Source organism: Oncorhynchus mykiss, chromosome 23 (genome assembly GCF_013265735.2).
Source record: "Oncorhynchus mykiss isolate Arlee chromosome 23, USDA_OmykA_1.1, whole genome shotgun sequence".
NCBI classification, from domain to species: Eukaryota; Metazoa; Chordata; class Actinopteri; order Salmoniformes; family Salmonidae; genus Oncorhynchus; species Oncorhynchus mykiss.
In genome coordinates this window covers 41,512,368-41,537,989 of record NC_048587.1, presented here as the reverse complement: position 1 = coordinate 41,537,989, position 25,622 = coordinate 41,512,368, and the positions used below count along the sequence as shown (strand labels likewise).

Here is a 25,622-nt window from a genome sequence, read left to right as displayed (position 1 = left end):
ACACCGATTAAGGTGTTTACATGTCCTAATAACTTGAAAGATTGCTCAGAAAATCAGATGTTTTAATTGGCATATGCTTACTTCGATTTTAACCTTAACGCTTAAGATAATCGTAATGTGTTTACATGAGTATTGCATATTCTGCCTTCTGCGATAATCACTAATATCACATTACTGTGCATGTTACTCAGACTGGATATTATAATTATTACTTTTTTTGACAAACCGAAACCCTTCAAGCTTTCCGTTTTGAATGATGCTGACATTTCCCACAGGCAAACCTATTTCACATCAAATCTCCCAAACCGGTGAAGAGGAAAAGCTGAATCAAATGAAAGCTCTTGCGCCTCCCTCCCTCACCAGTGTAATAAAGCTGTTGTGGTTGGTTCTACACTCCCGTGTGCAGTAACGGCCGGTGCTCCTCCAGTGCAGATGCTCTTCACTCTCACCTCTCTAGTGATTTATCATCTCCTGTTTAATAATTAATCCCAACCGAAGCGCATGCAGACAAGAGAAGAGAGGAAAGGAAGGAAAGCGAGGAGGGGAGAAAGAGCAGAGAATTGAGAAGAGGAAAGAGAGGTGAAACTGGTGAATAAAGAGACCATGCAGTGGTTTAAATCAGTTTATTGAATTCCTTTTTCAAAGGCTTGTGTGTGTACTCTTGCGTGTTAGCACCCTACCCCTGGGTAGGGTGCTAGGGTGATAAAGCAGCCAGCCCTACGCCTGTCTCTGCAGTAAGGTTTGCGCGTGTGTAGCCGCACTGCTCTCTAACAATAAAACGCATGTGGCCTGGGAAAGCACAAGTGCCATTTTAATATGGGTGCCTCCCAAATGGCACCCTATATAATGCACTACGTTTGACCAGAACCACCACCGACAAGAGGGAGAATGCATTTTATTTTCAAGACACAATGCAGTTATTTTTTCTTAATGTGCATTGTGTTATACTACACTAAAAAAATCTGGGTAAAAAAGCGCTGTGTAAATATTGAACAGAACACAAGTTGAGTTATTTGACCCAGCCAGTTGCGCACTTAGTGCCTTCAGAAAGTATTCATACCCCCTTATTCCATATTTTGTTGTATTACAGCATGAATTTACTTGTGGCTTTGGTCAACACATGCTGGTCAAAATGTAATGCACCCAAATTTTAGATGACCTCTCACACTCCATAGCTGGTGCACCAGGTAACCTTTGTCTTCTACCAAATCAATACCAAAGAAATCAGGTGGTTGTTGTCAATGGGTGTATTAGAGGTGAAGTCAGGTGCAGGAGAGTAGAGTGATGTAAACAGGTGCACTTTTATTTTAGTTCCAAAAACGAGAGCACATAAATCAAACGTGTTCAAAACACTGAACATAAAAGTAAAGCGCGTAATATAACACCACAATAACATAAAATAATTACACACAAAACATGGAAAACAGAGGGTTAAATACAAGTAGATTGATTGGGGAAATGAAAACCAGGTGTGAATGGAACAAGACAAGACAAATGGATATAAAAAAAAGGGAGCGGCGATGGCTAGAAAGCCGGTGACGTCGATCGCCACCCGAACAAGGAGGAGCTTACTTCGGCGGAAGTCGTGACAGTTGTGCGACAAAAATGAAGCTTTGGAAGTCATTGATCATGTGCTTCTGATAGTGATCCAGGCATCGGCACATTGCTTTCGACGCATGCCTCCGAGCGTCGGTATCAAACCTAGAAAATGGATCAAATAGATGTATTTTCTCACCCATCAACACACAATAGCCCATATTGAAATATGGGTGTGATCATTCTACAGTGCTCCCTACAGCACACGCTCAAACAAGTGTGATTAGAACACTTCATTAGAATGTCTAGTTACGACTGACTCAACAGTTAGCATTTGAGCTGGACACTTTCACAGAAACATTGTGCACAAATACAGCCTTTACTATCATGACTCAAGGCGAGACCCAGATGCAGACACAGGAGGCAGATGGTTGGAATCTTACAATGTTTAATAATCCAAAAGGAGTAGGCAAGAGAATAGTCATGGACAGGAAAAAAGTGCAAAACTAGATCAGAATCCAGGAGATACAGAGTTGCAGGAAGGCGGGTACAGAGTCCAGAACAGGCAAGGGTCAAAACCGGGAGGACTAGAAAAAAAGAAAGTCAGGAGTACGGGGAAGAAAGAAAAAAAGTTTCCCTTCCCCCCTAGGGACGCCACCTGGCATCCTACCTGGGTGCATACCTGGTTGACCGGGGTGTCAGCGGTGGAAGTCGGTGATGAGGGCTGGATCCAGGATGTGTCTAGTGGGAACCCAGCACCTCTCTTCCGGGCCATAACCTTCCCAGTCAACCAGGTACTGGAAACCCCTGCATGTGGTCGAACACCCAGGAGACATTTTACAATGTGTAGGCCGGATGGCCATCAATGACACGGGGAGGGGGGTGGACCTGGGCCTGGGGACAGAGGACAAATAACTGAGACATGGACTTAATCTTAGACACATGGAAAGTAGGGTGAATTCGGAGGGTATGGGGTAACACAAGATGGACAGCAGTGGAACTTAGGACTCTGCAGATGGGAAAAGGACCAATCAAACAGTTTGCGGGACTCTACCCGAAGGGGAAGGTCCCATGTGGACAGCCATACCCTCTGCCCAATGCGATAGCGGGGAGCTGGGGTCCGGCAACAGTCCGCTTGTCGGCAATACCTGGAGGAGTTCTTGAGAATAGCCGCCCTGGTTCTTCTCCAGGAACGTCGACAACCGTGGACAAACATCTGGGCCGAGGGTACGCTGACCTCCTGTTCTTGTTCCGGGAAGAGTGGAGTCTGATGCCCCATTGGAGCACTTGAATGGAGGGAGTCCTGTGGCCGAACAGGGAAGGGTGATCCAGGCATACGTCACCCAATCTGGTTGTCGGCTCCAGGAATTGGGATTGGTTGAGACCAGGCATCTCAGGGTGGTTTCCAGGTCTTGGTTGGCTCGCTCCGACTGACCGTTAGTTTGGGGATGGAATCCGGATGACAGCCTGGCCGACGACCCGGCCGGTGACCCAATAAGGGTGCAGAATGCCTTCCAGAACTGAGACGAGAACCCCGATCGGAGACCAATTCTCCATGGATTTGCACCATATCTGCACCATAAGCTGGGCCGTCTCCTTGGCAGACGGTAGTTTGAGGAGGTGGCTGAAATGGGCGGCCTTGCAGAACCGGTCGACTACCGTCAGAATGACAGTGTTGACATCAGACAGAGGGAGCCCAGTGGCAAAGTCCAGAGATATGAGACCAGGGACAATGAGGGACTGGTAGTGGCTGCAGTAGGCCAGAAAGAGCTTGACGTGGAGTCTTGTTCTGAGCACACACTGCATGTGGCAACAAAGGCAGAGATGTTAGGAACCATGGTGGGCCACCAGAAACGTTGTCGGAGGAAGACTAGTGTATGGCGGGACCCTGGATGACAGGTCAGCCAGGAGGAATGAGCCCATTCCAGGATCCGGGACCGGACTAGGTTAGGGACAAACAGCCGGTTAGCTGGGCCCCCTTCTGGCCCAGGCTGGGAGCTTTGCGCCTTACGAACCAGGTTCTCAATACCCTAATTCACAGTGGCAGCAAGGCATGAGGTAGGGAGAATCGTTGAGGTCGAGGGTGTGGGTGTGGCAGAGGAACTGTATAGGTGGGAGAGATTGTCAGACTTCACATTCTTTGACCCTGGGTGGTAGGAAATGGTGAAGTTGAATCTGGTAAACAGGAGAGCCCACCGAGCCTGCCTGGAGTTGAGGCGCTTGGCTGTACTGAGATTCCAAGTTTTTATGGTCGGTCCAGACTAAACATGGCTGTTCTATGCATTCCAGCCACTCTTCCAACACCACCTTAACTGCCAGGAGTTCTCAATTGCCTACATCGTAGTTCCTCTCCGCAGGATTGTGACGATGGGATAGGAAGGCACAGAGATGAAGCTTCTGGTCCTGGGCAGATCACTGGGACAGGATGGCAACCACGCCAACATCCGAAGCATCAACTTCCGCCACAAATTGACGCAAAGGATCCGGATGGATGAGGATGGGTGCTGTTGTGAACCAATGCTTCAGGTCCTCAAAGGCTTTGTCGACAGCTGGAGACCATTTGAACGGTATCTTGGGAGAGGTGAGTGCAGAGAGGCCGCCAGGGTGCTGTAGTCCCAAATGAAACGGCGGTAGAAGTTTACATAAATCAAGAAACCGTTGCAACTGCACCCTGGATGTTTGTTGAGGCCAATCAACCACTGCGTTCACCTTTCTAGGATCCATCTGAACATTGCCCTCAGCAGTGACATATCCCAGACAGTTGATAGTAGAGCGGTGGAACTCACACTTCTCGGCTTTCACGAACAGTTGGTTCTCCAGGAGGCACTGAAGGACCTGTCTGACATGAAGAACATGTTCTTGTGCAGATCTGGGGAAAAAAAACAGGATGTCATCAAGGTACACGAACACAAACCAGTTTAGCATGTCCCGAAGCACATCATTGACCAAACCCTGAAAAACAGCAGGGGCGTTGGGGAGTCCAAATGGCACGACCTCGTACGCATAATGTCCACTGGCTGTGTTGAAGGCTGTCTTCCACTCATCCCCCCCGCATATCCGAACCAGGTTTTGAAGGTCCAACTTGGAAAATATGTTGGCCTCCTGGAGAGGTTCAAATGCTGAGGAGAGGGGTAGGGGGTAACGATTCTTGACAGTAATGTCGTTAAGTCCATGGTAGTCAATGCACGGACGCAGGGTCTTGTCCTTCTCCACAAAGAAAAACCCTGCGCCGGCAGGAGTTGCAGACGAACGGACGGCCCCAGTGGCCAGAGACTCCTCTATGTATTCCTCCATAGCTTTGGTCTCTGGTCCGGACAGAGAATACAACTGACCCCGAGATGATGTAGTGCCTGGGAGAAGATCAATGGCACAGTCATAAGGACGGCACGGGGGAAGGGAAGCAGCATATGCCTTACTGAAGAACTCCAGGAGGTAATGGTACTCAGTGGGAATGGCATCCACAGTCTTGCTAACGTCCTGAGGAAGACGACTTGGGGAAGGCTGTGCTGCTTGAAGGCAGTGGGAATGTCAAAATGGGCTCCAACCCAGGATGGAGCTCGTGGTCCAGTCAATCACAGGATTGTGTTTTTGTAGCCAGGAAAATCCCAAAACAACTGGAACATGGAGAAATGCAATGAGGAGGAACAGTGGTCTCACTGTGGTTACCAGAAACCCAGAATTGAACGGGCACTATGGGTGGCTTCCCCTATAGAGCAGCTGTCCAGTGGCCTAGCATCCATTGGCACAGAGAGAGGCTGAGTGGGAATACCAAGCTCTGAATCTATCGTGGCATCCATAAAACATTCATCAGCTCAAGAGTCAATGAGCACTTGGAGAGACTTGGATTGGTCTCCCCACAGCAAAAGCACAAAAAAGTGTGTGTGGGTGATGGGAATTATGGAATTCCCAGTCTGACTCACCATAGTGCTGGTACCCACTAAGGACAAGGGTTTCCTAATAGGGCAGGTAACAAAATGTCCTGCCCCTCCACAGTACAGACAAGCATTACTGTTCATCCTCTGTGAGCATTTCCCAACTGACAACCCAACTGCATAGGCTCAGGAGTATCCAACTCACTTCGAATCCTCTTGTAAAAGCTGCCTTCAGAAACCTCCGGATTCCCTCGAAGGTGAACGAGCCATAGCGGGTGCCCGAGTGTGTCCGAGACCAGACCTCAGTCCTATGTTCCCTTAGGCGTCCATTGATTTTGATGGTTAGGGTGATAAGGGAGTCGAGTCCACCGGTAATTCCCGAGCAGCTAGCTCATCCTTTACATCCTTAGATAATCCTTGCAGAAAAGTATCAAAAAGAGACTCTGGATTCCAAAATCTCGGCGACCAACGTGCAAAAATCAACCGCGTAGTCTGCCACACTAAGGGAGTTTTGATGCAAGTCAAGCTGTTTACTGGCCGCCTTTCTCCCAGATACCTTTCTCACCTCTGCCATACAGTGCCTTGCAAAAGTATTCGGCCCCCTTGAACTTTGCGACCTTTTGCCACATTTCAGGCTTCAAACATAAATATATAAAACTGTATTTTTTTGTGAAGAATCAACAACAAGTGGGACACAATCATGAAGTGGAACGACATTTATTGGATATTTCAAACTTTTTTAACAAATCAAAAACTGAAAAATTGGGCGTGCAAAATTATTCAGCCCCCTTTAGTTAATACTTTGTAGCGCCACCTTTTGCTGCGATTACAGCTGTAAGTCGCTTGGGGTATGTCTCTATCAGTTTTGCAAATTGAGAGACAGAAATGTTTTCCCATTCCTCCTTGCAAAACAGCTCGAGCTCAGTGAGGTTGGATGGAGAGCATTTGTGAACAGCAGTTTTCAGTTCTTTCCACAGATTCTCGATTGGATTCAGGTCTGGACTTTGACTTGGCCATTCTAACACCTGGATATGTTTATTTTTGAACCATTCCATTGTAGATTATGCTTAATGTTTTTGATCATTGTCTTGTTGGAAGACAAATCTCCGTCCCAGTCTCAGGTCTTTTGCAGACTCCATCAGGTTTTCTTCCAGAATGGTCCTGTATTTGGCTCCATCCATCTTCCCATCAATTTTAACCATCTTCCCTGTCCCTGCTGAAGAAAAGCAGGCCCAAACCATGATGCTGCCACCACCATGTTTGACAGTGGGGATGGTGTGTTCAGCTTGGTTGCTTTTATGCCAAACATAACGTTTTGCAATGTTGCCAAAAAGTTCAATTTTGGTTTCATCTGACCAGAGCACCTTCTTCCACATGTTTGGTGTGTCTCCCAGGTGGCTTGTGGCAAACTTTAAACAACACTTTTTATGGATATCTTTAAGAAATGGCTTTCTTCTTGCCACTCTTCCATAAAGGCCAGATTTGTGCAATATACGACTGATTGTTGTCCTATGGACAGAGTCTCCCACCTCAGCTGTAGATCTCTGCAGTTCATCCAGAGTGATCATGGGCCTCTTGGCTGCATCTCTGATCAGTCTTCTCCTTGTATGAGCTGAAAGTTTAGAGGGACGGCCAGGTCTTGGTAGATTTGCAGTGGTCTGATACTCCTTCCATTTCAATATTATCGCTTGCACAGTGCTTCTTGGGATGTTTAAAGCTTGGGAAATCTTTTTGTATCCAAATCCGGCTTTAAACTTCTTCACAACAGTATCTCGGACCTGCCTGGTGTGTTCCTTGTTCTTCATGATGCTCTCTGCGCTTTTAACGGACCTCTGAGACTATCACAGTGCAGGTGCATTTATACGGAGACTTGATTACACACAGGTGGATTGTATTTATCATCATTAGTCATTTAGGTCAACATTGGATCATTCAGAGATCCTCACTGAACTTCTGGAGAGAGTTTGCTGCACTGAAAGTAAAGGGGCTGAATAATTTTGCACGCCCAATTGTTCAGTTTTTGATTTGTTAAAAAAGTTTGAAATATCCAATAAATGTCGTTCCACTTCATGATTGTGTCCCACTTGTTGTTGATTCTTCACAAAAAAATACAGCTTTATATCTTTATGTTTGAAGCATGAAATGTGGCAAAAGGTCGCAAAGTTCAAGGGGGCCGAATACTTTCGCAAGGCACTGTAAATTCCTCCAGATGACCACAAATGGCAGATTGTTGCTCCCAAACTGCCGTATCCCAGGAGAGCACCCTTCCCGACATTAGAGTAATGATATACGCCATCTTCGATCGGTCTGAAGGAAACTAAGATGGCTGTAGCTCAAAAATAAGCAAGCACTGAGAAAGAAAACCTCGGCAGGCACCAGGATTCACCAAATATCGCTCTGGAGGTGGTAAGAGGGGTTATCGGGGAGCCGGCATAGGCTGTACCAACTCACCTAAGATAGGGGGAAAAAATTACTGAGTGATTGTTTTTTTCCCCAGAGGTGGCAGGCAGTCTCTTATCTAACATGGTCGTGGCGTTCCGTCAAGGAACTGAGCCCTTCCAAAAGGCCCTGTAACAACTCCTCATGTCTTCTAATGGTGGTTCCCTGCAGGGAGACAGTGGGCTGAGCTGGTCCAAGTCTGCTGGGTCTGTCATGGCCAGTTCGTACTATCATGACACAAGGTGAGACCCAGATGCAGATGGTTGGAGTCTTACAATGTTTAATAATCCAAAAGGAGTAGGCAAGAGAATGGTCGCGGACAGGCAAAAGCTAAAAACCAGATCAGAGTCCGGGAGGTACAGAGTTGCAGAAAGGCTTGTGGTCAAGGCAGGCAGAATGGTCAGGCAGGTGAGTACAGAGTCCAGAACAGGCAAGGGTCAAAACCGGGAGAACTAGAAAAAAAGAGAATAGCAAAGGCAGGCGTATGGGAAAAACCGCTGGTTGACTTAGAACAAACGAGACGAACTGGCACAGAAAGACAGAAAACACAGGGATATATACACTGGGGAAAACAAGCGTCACCTGGAGGGGGTGAAGATACCCTGACAGGTGAAACTGATCAGGGTGTGACACTTTACAATGTTATGTCCTCAATGTGAGCAGTATATTTTTGGATGCAATGTTCAGACAATCACAGAAGTAGCAACAGCATAAAACAATTCTCATCCAAATCGGACAATGTTGGCTATATTAGTTCTAGCGGTAACTGAGTAAAGTGTGAGCTAACAGAAGAGGTCAGATTTTTGTCAATTCTCTGCTGATACAAACCATAATACGAATTAGCTAATAGTGATTACTACTTACAATTCATAACATCATGGGTGAGCTTACTGGTGATCTAAATAATTGAGTAAATCACTTTAATTTAGTAAATAAAGAAACGATTATCCACACAAACCATTTTCTGATTGTGATTTATTGATACAAGTGGCCGTGGTGAAGTTAATATATTGATTTGTCACCACAGATGGTTTGTCTACTGTTATGGCTAGATGGAGTAGCTAGGCCTACAAAAGCTCTATCTAGTGGTCGCGTCCGGGACCACAGTAGTCGACAACTGTAGCGCTCCAACACACAGGGGCCACTCAGAGATGCGTGCTCAGTCCTCCCAGTTCACTCATTACTGCACGGCCAGGCACGACTCCAACACCATCATTAAGTTTGCAGACGACACAACAGTAGTAGGCCTGATCACTGACAACGACGAGACAGCCTATAGGGAGGAGGTCAGAGACCTGGCCGGGTGGTGCCAGGACAACAACCTCTCCATCAACATGATCAAAACAAAGGAGATGATTGTGGACTACGTTCCCATTGATGGCGCTGTAGTGGAGCAGGGTGAGAGCTTCAAGTTCCTTGGTGTCCACATCACCAGCAAACTCACATGGTCCAAACACACCAAGACAGTCGTGAAGAGGGAACGACAAAACCTATTCCCACTCAGGAGACTGAAAAGATTTGGCATGGGTCCTCAGATCCTCAAAAGGATATTACAGTATACAGCTGCACCATCGAGAGCATCAACTACCTCAACTAACTGGTGCCCCCCTGTATATACACTGCTCCAAAAAATAAAGGGAACACTAAAATAACACATCCTAGATGTGAATGAAATATTCTTATTAAATACTTTTTTCTTTACATAGTTGAATGTGCTGACAACAAAATCACACAAAACTTATCAATGGAAATCAAATTTATCAACCCATGGAGGTCTGGAATTGGAGTCACACTCAAAATTAAAGTGGAAAACCACACTACAGGCTGATCCAACTTTGATGTAATGTCCTTAAAACAAGTCAAAATGAGGCTCAGTAGTGTGTGTGGCCTCCACGTGCCTGTATGACCTCCCTACAACGCCTGGGCATGCTTCTGATGAGGTGGCGGATGGTCTCCTGAGGGATCTCCTCCCAGACCTGGACTAAAGCATCTGCCAACTCCTGGACAGTCTGTGGTGCAATGTCGCGTTGGTGGATGGAGCGAGACATGATGTCCCAGATGTGCTCAATTGGATTCAGGTCTGGGGAACGGGCGGGCCAGTCCATAGCATCAATGCCTTCCTCTTGCAGGAACTGCTGACACACTCCAGCCACATGAGGTCTAGCATTGTCTTGCATTAGGAGGAACCCAGGGCCAACCGCACCAGCATATGGTCTCACAAGGGGTCTGAGGATCTCATCACGGTACCTAATGGCTGTCAGGCTACCTCTGGTGAGCACATGGAGGGCTGTGTGGCCCCCGAAAGAAATGCCACCCCACACCATGACTGACCCACCGCCAAACCGTTCATGCTAGAGGATGTTGCAGGTAGCAGAACGTTCTCCACGGCGTCTCCAGACTGTCACGTCTGTCACATATGTGCTCAGTGTGAACCTGCTTTTATCTGTGAAGCGCACAGGGTGCCAGTGGCGAATTTGCCAATCTTGTTCTCTGGCAAATGAAAAACGTCCTGCACGGTGTTGGGCTTGTGAGATAGACCAGATCAGGTGACAGAGGGCCATGTGAGTGAGATGTGCTTCGGAGCATGCATTACACAGGGAGAAAGGAGTTCAGCCATTGGCAGCAAAAGGCATGTATTTTTATAGGGGGCTTTACAGCTGCACAAAGGGGATCCCGTTGGGTAATTTAAGGCATTATCAAGTGTTTGTCAAATTGTGAATGAGAGACTGAGGAAGTGTGTACAGCCAGCATAAAAAAAAACAAAGCAGAGCTCACGCCTTTCATGCAACTTTTTTCAAATCATCATTAGAGTCACGTCAATCAGCCTTAGAATGTATTAAAAATCAAAACATATAGCCTAACATTTGTACCACAACTGGAGTAACATAACTAACTAAATTAAGCACATAGGAGTACCTGTTTCTTTGTTAAGAGCTGAACATAGAATAGCCGCATATGTGCACTCCCTCAAATGGTTTGGAGAAAATTGCCTTTCTAATGTTTTCAGCTTTGTTCAATTGTATTCTTCATACTATAAAATACTATCAAATAATGCCATGGAATTCTCAGCGAATCTTGTCTGCTATATAAACTAGTGTAACCCACAGCCATATGTCATAGCCAGATCAGGATCTAACATAAGGACAACTCAGGGTTTAAGCCATTTAATGTATAATTGCAGCAATGCGCACACGGCAGTAGGCTATAAGCAACAAGTGAAATGATTACTGAACATTTTTTTTTTTAATTGGACGTATACAGTTCCATTATGCAATTATATTGACAATATCTCACACACCTCCCCACTCCCTCATCCTCCTTACTCTCTGATCCTCCCTACTCCCTCTCCCTCCTTGCTAGAATACAAAAGCTGTCCTCAATCTTCGGCAAAGAAAGACGTCTAGTTCCAGTTATGATGTTGGGAAGTTATAGTATGTTCAATACTTTGTGTGTGTGTGGTTTCTTAAAATACAGAATAAAGAGGGATTATTATCAAATAAAATAATATACCAGGATATAGCATTAAAACAATATTACAATGAAGTAGCACAGTAACTGAAGGGCTCCACAAGGACTCCACATGGGGCAGGGCAGAGCTAAGCTAATCAGGCCAAATTAATACACAGGCCAGTGCAATGGTCATGATAATGCCAGGACAGCTTCAAAGGATACAACACAAGCTAATACTTATTTGATGCCATTAGCATTTGCATTGTTTTGCAGAATTAATAGAAAAATGTAACTACATCAAATCAAATCAAATCAAATGTATTTATATAGCCCTTCGTACATCAGCTGATATCTCAAAGTGCTGTACAGAAACCCAGCCTAAAACCCCAAACAGCAAGCAATGCAGGTGTAGAAGCACGGTGGCTAGGAAAAACTCCCTAGAAAGGCCAAAACCTAGGAAGAAACCTAGAGAGGAACCAGGCTATGTGGGGTGGCCAGTCCTCTTCTGGCTTTGCCGGGTGGAGATTATAACAGAACGTGGCCAAGATGTTCAAATTTAGGGCACAATTAACTACATAAGCACAATTAAGTATAATAATAGAGTAATTATTATTAAGGCAAACAACAATGAAGGCAATGCGGGAGCCAGCTGGAAAATGTGTCAGTTCGGGGAGGTTCTGTTCCGACTGAAGAAACACTGGGAGAGTGCTTGGGCTCTCTTCGAAGAGAGAAGTTTGTCCAGCTCATCTAGCTTATCCTCGCCTTACATTAGCATATCATGCCTCAAACGTACATCGTCCACTACAGTGAAATGGGCAACTTCTATGTGAATTAATGAGGAGGCTGAGAACACCTAATTTCAAACTGTTCTTAGAAAATCATGTCAATTTGAAACATAGCCTCTAGACAATTAGCAGGCAGTGTGTCTTGGTTTGAGGGCAGCACGGTTTAACTGTCCTGTTGCATAACAATAACATTTTAGAATAGTGACCCAATTATGACATCACGTGCATGAGAAAACTCACACTGTACTGTTAGAGATAGAGATATTTAGAACTCGAGCATGAAAAAGTGAATAAAAACCCAATAAATGGCTAAATTTACCCATCTATGGGTTGGGGGTGTAGCTTTCAGATAGATATTTTTGGCCACCCATGAGAGTAAACTTTATTCCTGTTCATTGTAAGTTTGTACATTGAAAATGTATAGTTAACCTTTCTGATCTCCCCATCCCGGATCCGGGATCGTGAATACAGACTCAAGCTCATTACCATAACGCAACGTTAACTATTCATGAAAATCGCAAATGAAATGAAATAAATATGCTAGCTCTCAAGCTTAGCCTTTTGTTAACAACACTGTCATCTCAGATTTTCAAAATATGCTTCTCAACCATTGCAAAACAAGCATTTGTGTAACAGTATTGATGGCTAACGTAGCATTTAGCATTAGCATTCAGCTGGCAACATTTACACAAAAAAACAGAAAAGCATTCAAATAAAATCATTTACCTTTGAAGAACTTCAGATGTTTTCAATGAGGAGACTCTCAGATAGCAAATGTTCAGTTTTTCCTGAAAGATTATTTGTTTAGGACAAATCGCTCCGTTTTCTGCGTCACGTTTAGCTATGAAAAAACCCCTGTATCCAGGATTGTGTAAATCTATCAGCAAGCTCATTAGCATAACACAACGTTAACTATTCATGAAAATCGCAAATGAAATGAAATAAATATGCCATCTCTCAAGCTTAGCCTTTTGTAAACAACACTGTCATCTCAGATTTTCAAAATATGCTTCTCAACCATAGGAAAACAATAATTTGTGTAAAAGTAGCTAGCTAGCGTTAGCATTTAGCGTTAGCATTTAGCGTTAGCATTAGCGTTAGCATCCAGCACGCAACATTAACAAAAACATAAAAGCCTTCAAATAAAATAATTTACCTTTGAAGAACTTCTGATGTTTTCAATGAGGATACTCTCAGTTAGATAGCAGATGCTCAGTTTTTCCAAAAAGATTCTTTGTGTATTAGAAATAGCTCCGTTTTATACATCACATTTGGCTACCAAAACAAATCCGAAAATTCAGTCCTCAAAACACGAACTTTTTTCCAAATTAACTCCATAATATCGACTGAAAACACGGCAAACGTTGTTTAGAATCAATCATCAAGGTGTTTTTCACATATCTCTTCATTGATACATCGTTCTTGGACACATGGTTTCTCCCCTATATCAAATGGAAAAGTACTAGCAGCTGGCAATTGCGCACCGAATTCCACGCAGGACACCAGGCGGACACTTGGAAAATGTAGTCTCTTATGGTCAATCTTCCAATGATATGCCTACAAATACGTCACAATGCTGCTAAGACCTAGGGCGAACGACAGAAAGTGTAGGCTCATTCCTTGCGCAATCACAGCCATATAAGGAGACAATGGAAAACAGAGCTTCAGAAATTCTGCTAATTCCTGGTTGATGCATCATCTTGGTTTCGCCTGTAGAATGAGTTCTGGGGCACTTACAGACAAAATCTTTGCAGATTCTGAAACTTCAGAGTGTTTTCTTTCCAAAACTGTCAAGAATATGCATAGTCGAGCATCTTTTCGTGACAAAATATCGCGCTTAAAACGGGAACGTTTTTTATCCAAAAATGAAATAGCGCCCCTAGAGATCTAACAGGTTAACCACATTACAGACTTTAATATCAAATTAATATCATTATTTAAGCTTTGTTAAAGCTACAAAAGTGTCCGTGCTCACGCCCCTACTAACCCATGTCTCCAATCTTCTGTTCTGACCCAGTGGTTCATAGCTCAATTTCCCAGAATCAACACCCCAACCTGGCTCTTTTTAAGTTTTACATACCAAACAACCCAGCATTTTTCTGGTATACAGACACAAATCCTCAGGATCCCTCTGTTATGCAATGAGACAACAGTACAGTCCTCTTTATTTTATTTTTAAGCTGACACTGGTTTATAAACATTACACTTTTTGTTTTTGGGCAATGTATGAATGATGTGCGTGTGTGTGTGCCTGTGTTTATGCTTGCTTTTGTTCCCTGTGTGTGTGAAAATATAGTTTGTCTCTCCATCTTTTTCTTCCTGTGTGTTTCTCTCTCCCTGACCTATCCAATAACTCTGTCCAGGAAGTTCGCTGTTTATTAACTCAGTCCATTTCTTTTTTTCTTTCTTTCTTTCTGTCTGTCTGTCTGTCTGTCTGTCTGTCTGTCTGTCTGTCTGTCTGTCTGTCTGTCTGTCTGTCTGTCTGTCTGTCTGTCTGTCTCTTTCTTTCTTTCTGTCTGTCTGTCTGTCTGTCTGTCTGTCTGTCTGTCTGTCTGTCTGTCTGTCTGTCTGTCTGTCTGTCTGTCTGTCTGTCTGTCTGTCTGTCTGTCTGCCTGTCTGTCTGTCTGTCTGTCTCTTTCTCTCTTGCTCTCTCTCTTTCACTGTCTCTCTCTCATCTTTTTACATTATTTTCTATAATATATTGTATGACATCACATTTTATGTATTTCTGCATATGAACCAAGACATTTACCTATCATGTATTTCTATCTCCATAGAAACCAAACCAGGAACTGGCTTGTGTAAGCAGCAGGGAACCATTGCTCTTTTTGGCAACGTGGTGTACAGCGGCCTGCTCAACGAACATATCTGGCATTTCGGGATACCCATCGTCACCAGACTGGTGAGTTTTGGGGAGTCCTCCCTTCCTCTCTGTCTATCATCACTTACTGTGCTGTGATTGATCTCTGCTCCATCGTGGATGGTTGTTCTGTGCCACTGCTATGTTTAAAAAAAACTGCAGTCTTGAACATGTCAGACACACTGTAAACCCCAAGGCATTTTTAGCTCAAATACTTCTAGTAAAGTGAACTCAAAGTCAAGTCCTCACACTGATCTAATCCTGGCAGTAATTATGAATGCAGGTTGCGGGTGACTACAAGTTCCAACTTTTGGAAATCCTAACTCTGGCTAGATTCCAAATATAATTACACATCACTTTGCAAGCCAACATAATGTGACTTGCAGTTAGAGTTGCAAAATTCTGATACGTTTTCCAGAAATCCCGGAAATCCATTTTTTTTTCCAGTAAATTACTGGAATTCTGCAACCCTACGTTCAGCCCTGATGTAGCCTGTAAACCATGAGTTTCAGGGCATTGCATTAGAGTAAAGCTAGGCCTCAAAATAAGGCCTCATGAGATATGTATTGTTGGTGTTTCCTTTATTTTGGCAGTTAATTGTATGTGCTTGCGATAAATCCTAATCCGCAGTTATTTTTTTGTTATTGACACTGTGGCTAAATTATGCTCTCTAGTGTTTGATCAATTTTTTAAATAATAGTTGTAAAAAAAAAATGCCTCTTGGGCCCCCTACAGGCTTGGGTGCAAAGGCTTTCAGCACCTGAAAAGGCGTCCTCATGCTTCCCTTATTATGATAACATTTTGTGAAGTTTTGGTCTTCGGCAAGAGTTTTTTCGGCTGTTCATGCACACACATTTTTTTCTCAAGTCAAGCCGAAGTTCTACACCCCTTCGTCATTCATTGGTCAACAGTAAGGATTCTTTGTTGTCATTCATCGATAGACGATTCATCGATACAAGATCTCCTCTGCAAAAATGTAAAAATGAATGACATATTTCTTAAATTATCTTCGATTCATTCTGACTACTTTGAGGAAGTGTATACTGACTACGGCGTCTCAAGATGGACAAACAGTATTATTGACATGTTTCTCTTTTTTCAAACCGAAGGTCTTATAGTTAAGGGAGTATGTGAGAATACTCAGCCGAATACTCAGGATTCCACACCCTAATAGGGATCTATTGTTTTAATCATATCACAATGCACTTTTACCATTTGAATGTAGACCCGAATACAATACTTTTTGTAGTAATTTTTCTAACATATATTTTATTCAAATATGCAAACGAGGCAATACCTCACTAAATGTGTATTTGCATACCATGCAAATTCATTTTTCTGGACACTGGATGAAGTCAGCCTAAATACACAACATGGCGATTAGGCCTGTCTCGCAGTCGGCGTTCTAAATCATCCAAAGGGTGTTTAATGGGGTTGAGCTCAGGGCTCTTTGCAGGCCAGTCAAGTTCTTCCAAATCGATCCTGACAAACCATCTCTGAATGGACCTCGCTTTGTGCATGGGGGCATTAAGATTTCCCTTCACTGGAACTGAAGGGATAGCCCGAACCATGAAAAACAGACCCAGACCATTATTCCTCCTCCACCAAACTTTACAGTTTTCACTATGTATTGGGGCAGTTAGAATCTTCCTGGCATCTGCCAAATCCAGAATTATCCATCGGACTGCCAGTTTCCAATGCTCCAGAGTCCAATTGTGGCAAGCTCTACACCACTCCAGCCGACGATTGGCATTGCGCATGGTGATCTTAAGCTTGTGTGCGGCTGCTCGGCCATGGAAACCCATTTAATGAAGCTCCTGATGAACAGTTATTGTGCTGACGTTGCTTCGAGGGGCAGTTTGGAACTCTGTAATGAGTGTTACAACCTAGGAGAGACGATTTTTACGCACTTCAGCACTCAGTGGTCCCGTTGTGTGACCTACCACTTTGAGCCTGAGCCATTGTTGCTTCAGAAGTTTCCACTTCACAATAACAGCACTTACATTTGACCGGGGCAGCTCTAGGAGGGCAGAAATTTGACAAACTGACTTGTTGGAAAGGTGTCATCCCATGACGGTGCCACGTTGAAAGTCACTGAGCTCTTCAGTAAGGCCATTCCAATGCCAATGTAAGGCCATTCTTCTGTAAGGCAATTCTACTGCTAATCTCTATGGAGATTGCATGGCTGTGTGCTCAATTCTATACACCTATCAGCAATGTGTGTGGCTGAAATAGCCAAATACACTAATTTGAGGTGTGTCCACATACTTGTGTATATATAGTGTATTTGTGTTTAATTTTGTTAAGACACTCCAGGACCGGGCTTCTCCAGAGCAAATTGTGGATAAATACTTTTCTCATCTTTCAATCTGTAAAATACTATAGACATTTTTGGCACATTTTTCAATTTTTTTTAAATCCAGGATATAACATTTACAACATATTAGCATTCCCTCTGGGCAAGTCTGGATAATGTATTCAAGGATAACCACATGCAATTTGGTAAATGCAGATGCTTCTGAAGCTGATCAAATTGTGTTGGCGTGTGGGAAGAGACTGACTTTCGGGGAAATGGCAGTTAGAATTAGACTACAAAACGACAAACGCTTATTTAGACCCCATCACCATCTCTTCAAAGTATGTTACTAAATGTAGTCCAGTCTGCAATATTCTCTATGAAATGGGCTTTGAAACTATGTGTAATTCAATGTGTTGATCTTTAAAATGATTGATGTATGTCCATGAATGTGGTTCAAAATTCACATTTTTAGGTCTAAAAAACCGAATATTAATAGACCAAAATGCCAACAAATTGGCAGATGCTAAAAAAGAAATTCCGACTGTGGTGCCTGTCCTTAAGTTTCCTCAAAAGGTTTGAGTAATGACAGCACATTGGGGTTTATAGTGCAGGGTGTAATAGAAATTATTGAAGTTGTATTAATTGTTTGATATAGTGATGCTGTAAATCCAAATGAAAGGGAATTTGTTTGCTGAATACTGAAGTAGAGGAATTGTTTAAAAATCTCAAATTGGGAAAACTAAATTCAACTGAAAGTTGCTGATAATAATGTACATGATGATTGTTTATGAAGTAATATAAGAAACAATACATTTCGAATGATTGCACCATCCTTTAAAGGCTACATAACATTTTCAGATCAGCTATAGACAGTTATGAGTCTACTTAGAGGGTTTTGATTGAGGCTAGTTTGGTGATGTGCTAATTTGCTCTCATGATTTTTTCTGATGTAAGTTGGTTTGACTTTTATACTTTTATTCAATCCAATATATTTCCTCAGAGTTCTGAATATTTAATTGTGAATATTTATATAGCAGCTGATATCATCAAAAATGTTACGAGCTTGGTCCATATTTTATTGATAGAGACATTTGATGGCGCACACTCACACACAAACACATACAGACACACACAGACTCTGACATACACTCTAACAGACTCAGGCACACACACATGCGCCAACACACACACACAGACTCTGACATACACTCTAACAGACTCAGGCACACACACATGCGCCAACACACACACACGTTAAATGATTCAGTGCATGCTACAGCTGTCAAAGCCCAGGGTTGGAGAGACGGGGTAGAAATGAAATAGATGTCAAACTGAACAGCTGTCCTTGGCATAGCTCATGTTTTAATATTGCAAGGTGTTTGTATAGTGGAGGAATATGACACTGGGCCCAACTCTGCTGGGGCAGTATTCATACTATAACATGTTTGTTTGTGTGTGTGTGTGTGTTCTTGTGTGGGCATGTGCACGTTTGCACGTCTGCAAGTGGATTGTTCATACACCAAGAAGACGTGTAAGAGGACATATTACCTGTAAAATAACCCTGAAGACTTGCCTTGATTGACCATTCTTCCTACAATAGGGAATATAGTCAATGATTAATCAGAGGCAGTTGTTCGGAACCAATGACTAGTCTCTTCTTTCAGAGGACTAAGTAATTAATAAGTTAATTGAGGTAATTGAAAACGACTGGAGAATCCTCTCCTCCATTCTACTGCAATGACAGAGAGAGAGAGAGAGAGAGGGGGAGAGAGAGATATATGGGGTGTGGAGAGAGAGAGAGAGAGAGAGAGAGAGAGAGAGAGAGAGAGAGAGAGAGAGAAAGTGGATAGAGAGAGCGAGAGAGAGAGAGAGAGAGAGAGAGAGAGAAAGTGGATAGAGAGAGCGAGAGAGAGTGAGAGAGAGAGAGAGAGAGAGAGAGAGAGAGAGAAAGTGGATAGAGAGAGCGAGAGAGAGAGAGAGAGAGAGAGAGAGAGAAAGTGGATAGCGAGAGGAGAGAGAGAGAGAGAGAGAGAGAGAGAGAGAGAGAGAGCAACAGCCCTGCACTGGCTGCTCTATTTACTTTATCATACACACAGAACAGATGACAGAGGCAAATGCACTACAAGCTAATGAGTAGGGGTGTGTGTGTGTATTAATTTGTGTGTGTGGCTGTTGTCAACTACCTTTGCTGTGAAAGCCTGTTTGGTTCCTGACAGTCAAAATCATATTTGGTTTACATAGCTAGGTAGCTAGTCTAAGGGTGACTGCAGCAAATATAATTACAGGTGTTCCCTTTTCATCTTAGCCAAAGATACTTATAGGTTTCCCCTTTCCTCTGTGTCTGTGGTTAGCTAGTTACCAGTTAGCTAGTCTTCAGCCAGCATGGAACAAAAGGGGGAAGGGTCGTTCAAAACCAGGAGTCTGGAACCAAAATCGTTTCGTTTCATAAAATGCTTTATTTCCGACCTGCAAAATAAAGTTCTGAAACGGTTCAATCAATCTTTTTTTGTTTTTTGTTTTGTTCCCTGTACTGGATTCAACCCCTGCTCAAAACTGTCTCAGTTGTCATTTCAACACATGAAAATACATGTCAAACAGAACATGTATAATCATTCTTGACATCATTGATCGTTATGGTTTATGAATATGAAATAATGTTTTGTCTATATTGACACATTTAAAATGACCAAACAGTTGGACAAACAAATCATTTGTGAAACCACGATGTGATGTATGACAGGATTTGGATGTTGCATGACATTTTTATGTTGTTTGAGTTGTTTTATGTTAAAGTAAATTAGCTTGAGATGATTTCACTGCAACACTGCGTCCATGTTGCTTGACATTTAAAGGAACGGGATTAGGATGATGCTGCGGAATCTTTAATATGTAGTATAAATTATTTTAAGACTACAGTGCCTGATTTCCGGCACCAGATTTACTGGTTAATAATGATATGTTTACATGACTTATATTGTTTTATTTTATTTGATTGTTTTACAATTCAGAATAAAAAAAACTGTTCTAGGACACTCAGATGCTTCTCTGTCGAATAAATGGGTCTTTGGCGCCATACGGCGGTCGGCTGCATCATTACCCATTTTGGGTAACCCATTTTGTCAGGTCCTTACAAAAACAGCTCTCCAAATCAACTATTTCGCAACACAGACATCCCCGACGTTATTCAAAATATTGCCTTCTTGCTAGATTGATTGATGAATACAGCCACAGCAAAACAGTTCAAAATGACCCCCTATTTCGACTTAATTCCTGTCCTTTAGGATAAATTATTGTTTAGGTTCCACCTCTGAAGAATGACACAGGATGGATGCCAATACATATTCACAAAATGGGTAGGTGGGAACATTGTGGGTGATTCCCACATGGATTGATGCCCTTAGACGAACCATCAAACAGGCAAGGCATCAAAACAGGACTACGATTGAATGCTACTACACTGTCTCTGACGCTCATCGGATGTGGCAGGGCTTGAAAACTATTACGGACTACAAAGGAAAACCCAGGCGCAAGCTGCCCAGTGACGCAAGCCTACCAGACAAACTAAATGCCTTTTATGCTTGCTTTGAGGCAAGCAACACTGAAGCATGCATGAGAGCACCAGCTGTTCCAGACAACTGTGTGATCATGCTCTCCATAGCCGATGTGAATAAGATCTTTAAACAGGTCAACATTCACAAAGCCACTGGGCCAGACTGGTCACTAGGACGTGTACTCAAAGCATAAGAGGACAAAATGGCAAGTGTCTTAACTGACATTTTCAACCTCTCCCTGACCGAATCTGTAATACCTACATGTTTCAAACAGACACACATAGTCCCTGTGCCAAAGATAACCTGCTTAAATGATTACCGCCCCGTAGCACTCAAGTTGGTAGCCATGAAGTGCTTTGAAAGGCTGGTCACATTAACACCATCATGCCGGAAACCCTAGACCCACTCCAATTCACATACCTCCCCAACAGATCCACAGATGATGCAATCTCTGGACAAAAGGAACACCTATGTGAGAATGCTGTTCATTAATAACTACAGCTCAGCGTTCAACACCATAGTGCCCTCAAAGCTCATCACTAAGCTAAGGATCCCGGGACTAAACACCTACCTCTGTAACTGACTAGAACGGTTTGGACTCTAGACATGTTTTTTCTCCGTTCTATTTGGTAGACTCATGCCATGGTTCTCACAGGTAGGAGAAGTGCTACAATGACTTAGCTCACGATGCAAACCGCAAATTATATGTCACAACACCCTGAGGGCATCAGACACGAAACTAAACACCAATACTTGATGTAACAACAGCTCAAAATAGATTAACAAGTGTATGACATTGTCTACTGCGGGCACCTTTTCATTATAGGATAGACACTTGATTTCGAGGTGCACCAATCAAATCCTTTATTGTAGGGGGAGCGGGGTTACAAAATGCAATCATATCACACACAATTTTACCATTTGTAAAAAAAAAAAAAAAAAACATGGATATTTTTTATACAGACTAGATCAGAAAGAGGTGAAACTTGACAAATTATCCAAAGGACTATAATAAAATGAGTCCATGGCTCAGGTGTAGGCTACGGTGAAAGCTGTAGCCAGAGACAGAAGAGGAAGCTAGACAGCCCACTCTTTTTTTTCTGTTTTTTTTTCTGGATCAATGCAAGTCAATGAACAAAGTAGACCAGACCCAGATGCTTTTGAATTGGTGTCTATGGGAGACCCACCCTGTTAAGTAGACCGGAACTGACTATTTATTTTCAATGGTATACGGCCTGAGTAACTATCTTAATTTATCCACCATCTTTGCTATAGCCAAAGATTATCTATTATGTTGCTCAGTTCAGTCGCGACTCATGAACTTCGCAGGTGTTTCTAATTAATAAATAATACCATGCTGGTGGGTGGTACCATTCAAATAAAACCCAGGCCTGAAATGAAACGTAAGCAAAAAAACTATGTGCACATCATTTAATAGGAAAATACACGTCATTGGCACGAATTTGCACAAAGTGGGCAGTTCAGGTTTGTCACTTCAAGGCCAAATATATCATACTTTGACTAAAACGATGACTTATTTACTTAAATAGTTGTGCAATGTCATGGGTAAGCTTTGGCTGTCATCTTTCATTTGAAAAGTGGATTTCTACTGGTGTAGATGCATCACCAGTCTCAACGTCAACAGTGAATGCTGGATGCTGGCCTTCTAGGCAGAGCTCCTCTGTCCAGTGTCTGTGTTCTATGCAACTCTGCCTAGAAGGCCAGGATCCCGGAGTCGCCTCTGTTGATGTTGAGACTGGTGTTTTGCAGGTACTATTTAATGAAGCTGCCAGTTGAGGACTTGTGAGGCATCTGTTTCTCAAACTAGACACCCTAATGTACTTGTCCTCTTGCTCAGTTTTGCACCGGGGCCTCCCACTCCTCTTTCTATTCTGGTTGGAGACAGTTTGCACTGTTCTGTGAAGCAAGTAGTACACAGCGTTGTACGAGATCTTCAATTTCTTGGCAATTTCTCGCATGGAATAGCCTTCATTTCTCAAAACAAGAATAGACTGATGAGTTTCAGAAGAAAGATATTCCTTTCTGAACATTTTGTGCCTGTAATCGAACCCACAAATGCTGATGCTCCAGATACTCAACTAGTCTAAAGAAGGCCAGTTTTATTGCTTCTTTAATCAGGACAACCAACAGTTTTCAGCTGTGGTAACATAATTGCAAAAGAGTTGTCTAATGATCAATTAGCCTTTTAAAATGAAAAACTTGGATTAGATAACACAACCATTAGAACACAGGAGGGATGGTTGCTGATAATGGGCCATTGTACGCCTATGTAGATATTTCATTAAAAAACAGACGTTTCCAGCTACAATAGTAATTTACAATATTAACAATGTCTATACTGTATTCCTGATCAACTTGATGTTTAATGGACTAAAAATGTGCTTTTCTTTCAAAAACAAGGATTTTCTAAGAGACCACAAACTTTTGAATGGTAGTGTATATATATATATATATATATGTATATATATATATATATATATATATATATAAATACATACAGTGCCTTGCGAAAGTATTCGGCCCCCTTGAACTTTGCGACCTTTTGCCACATTTCAGGCTTCAAACATAAAGATATAAAACTGTATTTTTTTGTGAAGAATCAACAACAAGTGGGACACAATCATGAAGTGGACCGACATTTATTGGATATTTCAAACCTTTTTAACAAATCAAAAACTGAAAAATTGGGCGTGCAAAATTATTCAGCCCCCCTTAAGTTAATACTTTGTAGCGCCACCTTTTGCTGCGATTACAGCTGTAAGTCGCTTGGGGTATGTCTCTATCAGTTTTGCACATCGAGAGACTGAAATTTTTTACCATTCCTCCTTGCAAAACAGCTCGAGCTCAGTGAGGTTGGATGGAGAGCATTTGTGAACAGCAGTTTTCAGTTCTTTCCACAGATTCTCGATTGGATTCAGGTCTGGACTTTGACTTGGCCATTCTAACACCTGGATATGTTTATTTTTGAACCATTCCATTGTAGATTTTGCTTTATGTTTTGGATCATTGTCTTGTTGGAAGACAAATCTCCGTCCCAGTCTCAGGTCTTTTGAAGACTCCATCAGGTTTTCTTCCAGAATGGTCCTGTATTTGGCTCCATCCATCTTCCCATCAATTTTAACCATCTTCCCTGTCCCTGCTGAAGAAAAGCAGGCCCAAACCATGATACTGCCACCACCATGTTTGACAGTGGGTATGGTGTGTTCAGGGTGATGAGCTGTGTTGCTTTTACGCCAAACATAACGTTCTGCATTGTTGCCAAAAAGTTCAATTTTGGTTTCATCTGACCAGAGCACCTTCTTCCACATGTTTGGTGTGTCTCCCAAGTGGCTTGTGGCAAACTTTAAACAACACTTTTTATGGATATCTTTAAGAAATGGCTTTCTTCTTGCCACTCTTCCATAATGGCCAGATTTGTGCAATATACGACTGATTGTTGTCCTATGGACAGAGTCTCCCACCTCAGCTGTAGATCTCTGCAGTTCATCCAGAGTGATCATGGGCCTCTTGGCTGCATCTCTGATCAGTCTTCTCCTTGTATGAGCTGAAAGTTTAGAGGGACGGCCAGGTCTTGGTAGATTTGCAGTGGTCTGATACTCCTTCCATTTCAATATTATCGCTTGCACAGTGCTCCTTGGGATGTTTAAAGCTTGGGAAATCTTTTTGTATCCAAATCCGGCTTTCAACTTCTTCACAACAGTATCTCGGACCTGCCTGGTGTGTTCCTTGTTCTTCATGATGCTCTCTGCGCTTTTAACGGACCTCTGAGACTATCACAGTGCAGGTGCATTTATACGGAGACTTGATTACACACAGGTGGATTGTATTTATCATCATTAGTCATTTAGGTCAACATTGGAACATTCAGAGATCCTCACTGAACTTCTGGAGAGAGTTTGCTGCACTGAAAGTAAAGGGGCTGAATAATTTTGCACGCCCAATTTTTCAGTTTTTGATTTGTTAAAAAAGTTTGAAATATCCAATAAATGTCGTTCCACTTCATGATTGTGTCCCACTTGTTGTTGATTCTTCCCAAAAATTACAGTTTTATATCTTTATGTTTGAAGCCTGAAATATGGCAAAAGGTCGCAAAGTTCAAGGGGGCCGAATACTTTCGCAAGGCACTGTATATACAGTTGAAGTTGGAAGTTTACATACACCTTAGCCAAATACATTTAAACCATTTTTTTCACAATTCCTGACATTTAATCCTAGTAAAAATTCCCTGTCTTAGGTCAGTTAGTATCACCACTTTATTTTAAGAATGTGAAATTTCTGAATAATAGTAGAGAGAATAATTTATTTGAGCTTTTATTTCTTTCATCACATTCCCAGTAGGTCAGATATTTACATGCACTCAATTAGTATTTGGTTTCCTTGCCTTTAAATTGTTCAACTTGGGTCAAACGTTTCGGGTAGCGTTCCTCAAGTTGGGGTGGATTCTGGCCCATTCCTCCTGACTGAGCTGGTGTAACTGAGTCAGATTTGTAGGCCTTGCTCCTTGCTCACACACATTTTTTCAGTTCTGCCCACATATTTTCTATAGGTTTGAGGTCAGGGATTAGTGATGGCCACTCCAATACCGTGACTTTGTTGTCCTTAAGACATTTTGCCACAACTTTGGAAAAAGGCTTGGTGTCATTGTCTATTTGGAAGACCCATTTGCGACCAAGTTTTAACTTCCTGACTGATGTCTTGAGATGTTGCTTCAATATATCCACGTATTTTTTTCCTCATAATGCCATCTATTTTGTGAAGTGCACCAGTCCCTCCTGTAGCAAGCACCCCCACAACATGATGCTTCAGCTT

The 25,622-nt window shown here is 42.7% G+C and overlaps 1 protein-coding gene across 6 annotated transcripts in view; it reads left to right on the top strand.

The window, feature by feature from the left end:
• Positions 1 to 25,622, top strand: part of LOC110502777 (RNA binding protein fox-1 homolog 3) — a 739,581-nt gene that overhangs the window by 507,454 nt on the left and 206,505 nt on the right. For all 6 annotated transcript variants that reach the window (XM_036960469.1, XM_036960467.1, XM_036960470.1 and 3 more), the window contains one exon: positions 14,860 to 14,984. In XM_036960469.1, the coding sequence (XP_036816364.1) occupies positions 14,860 to 14,984 (125 nt within the window). The remainder of the gene's footprint in view (positions 1 to 14,859; positions 14,985 to 25,622) is intronic.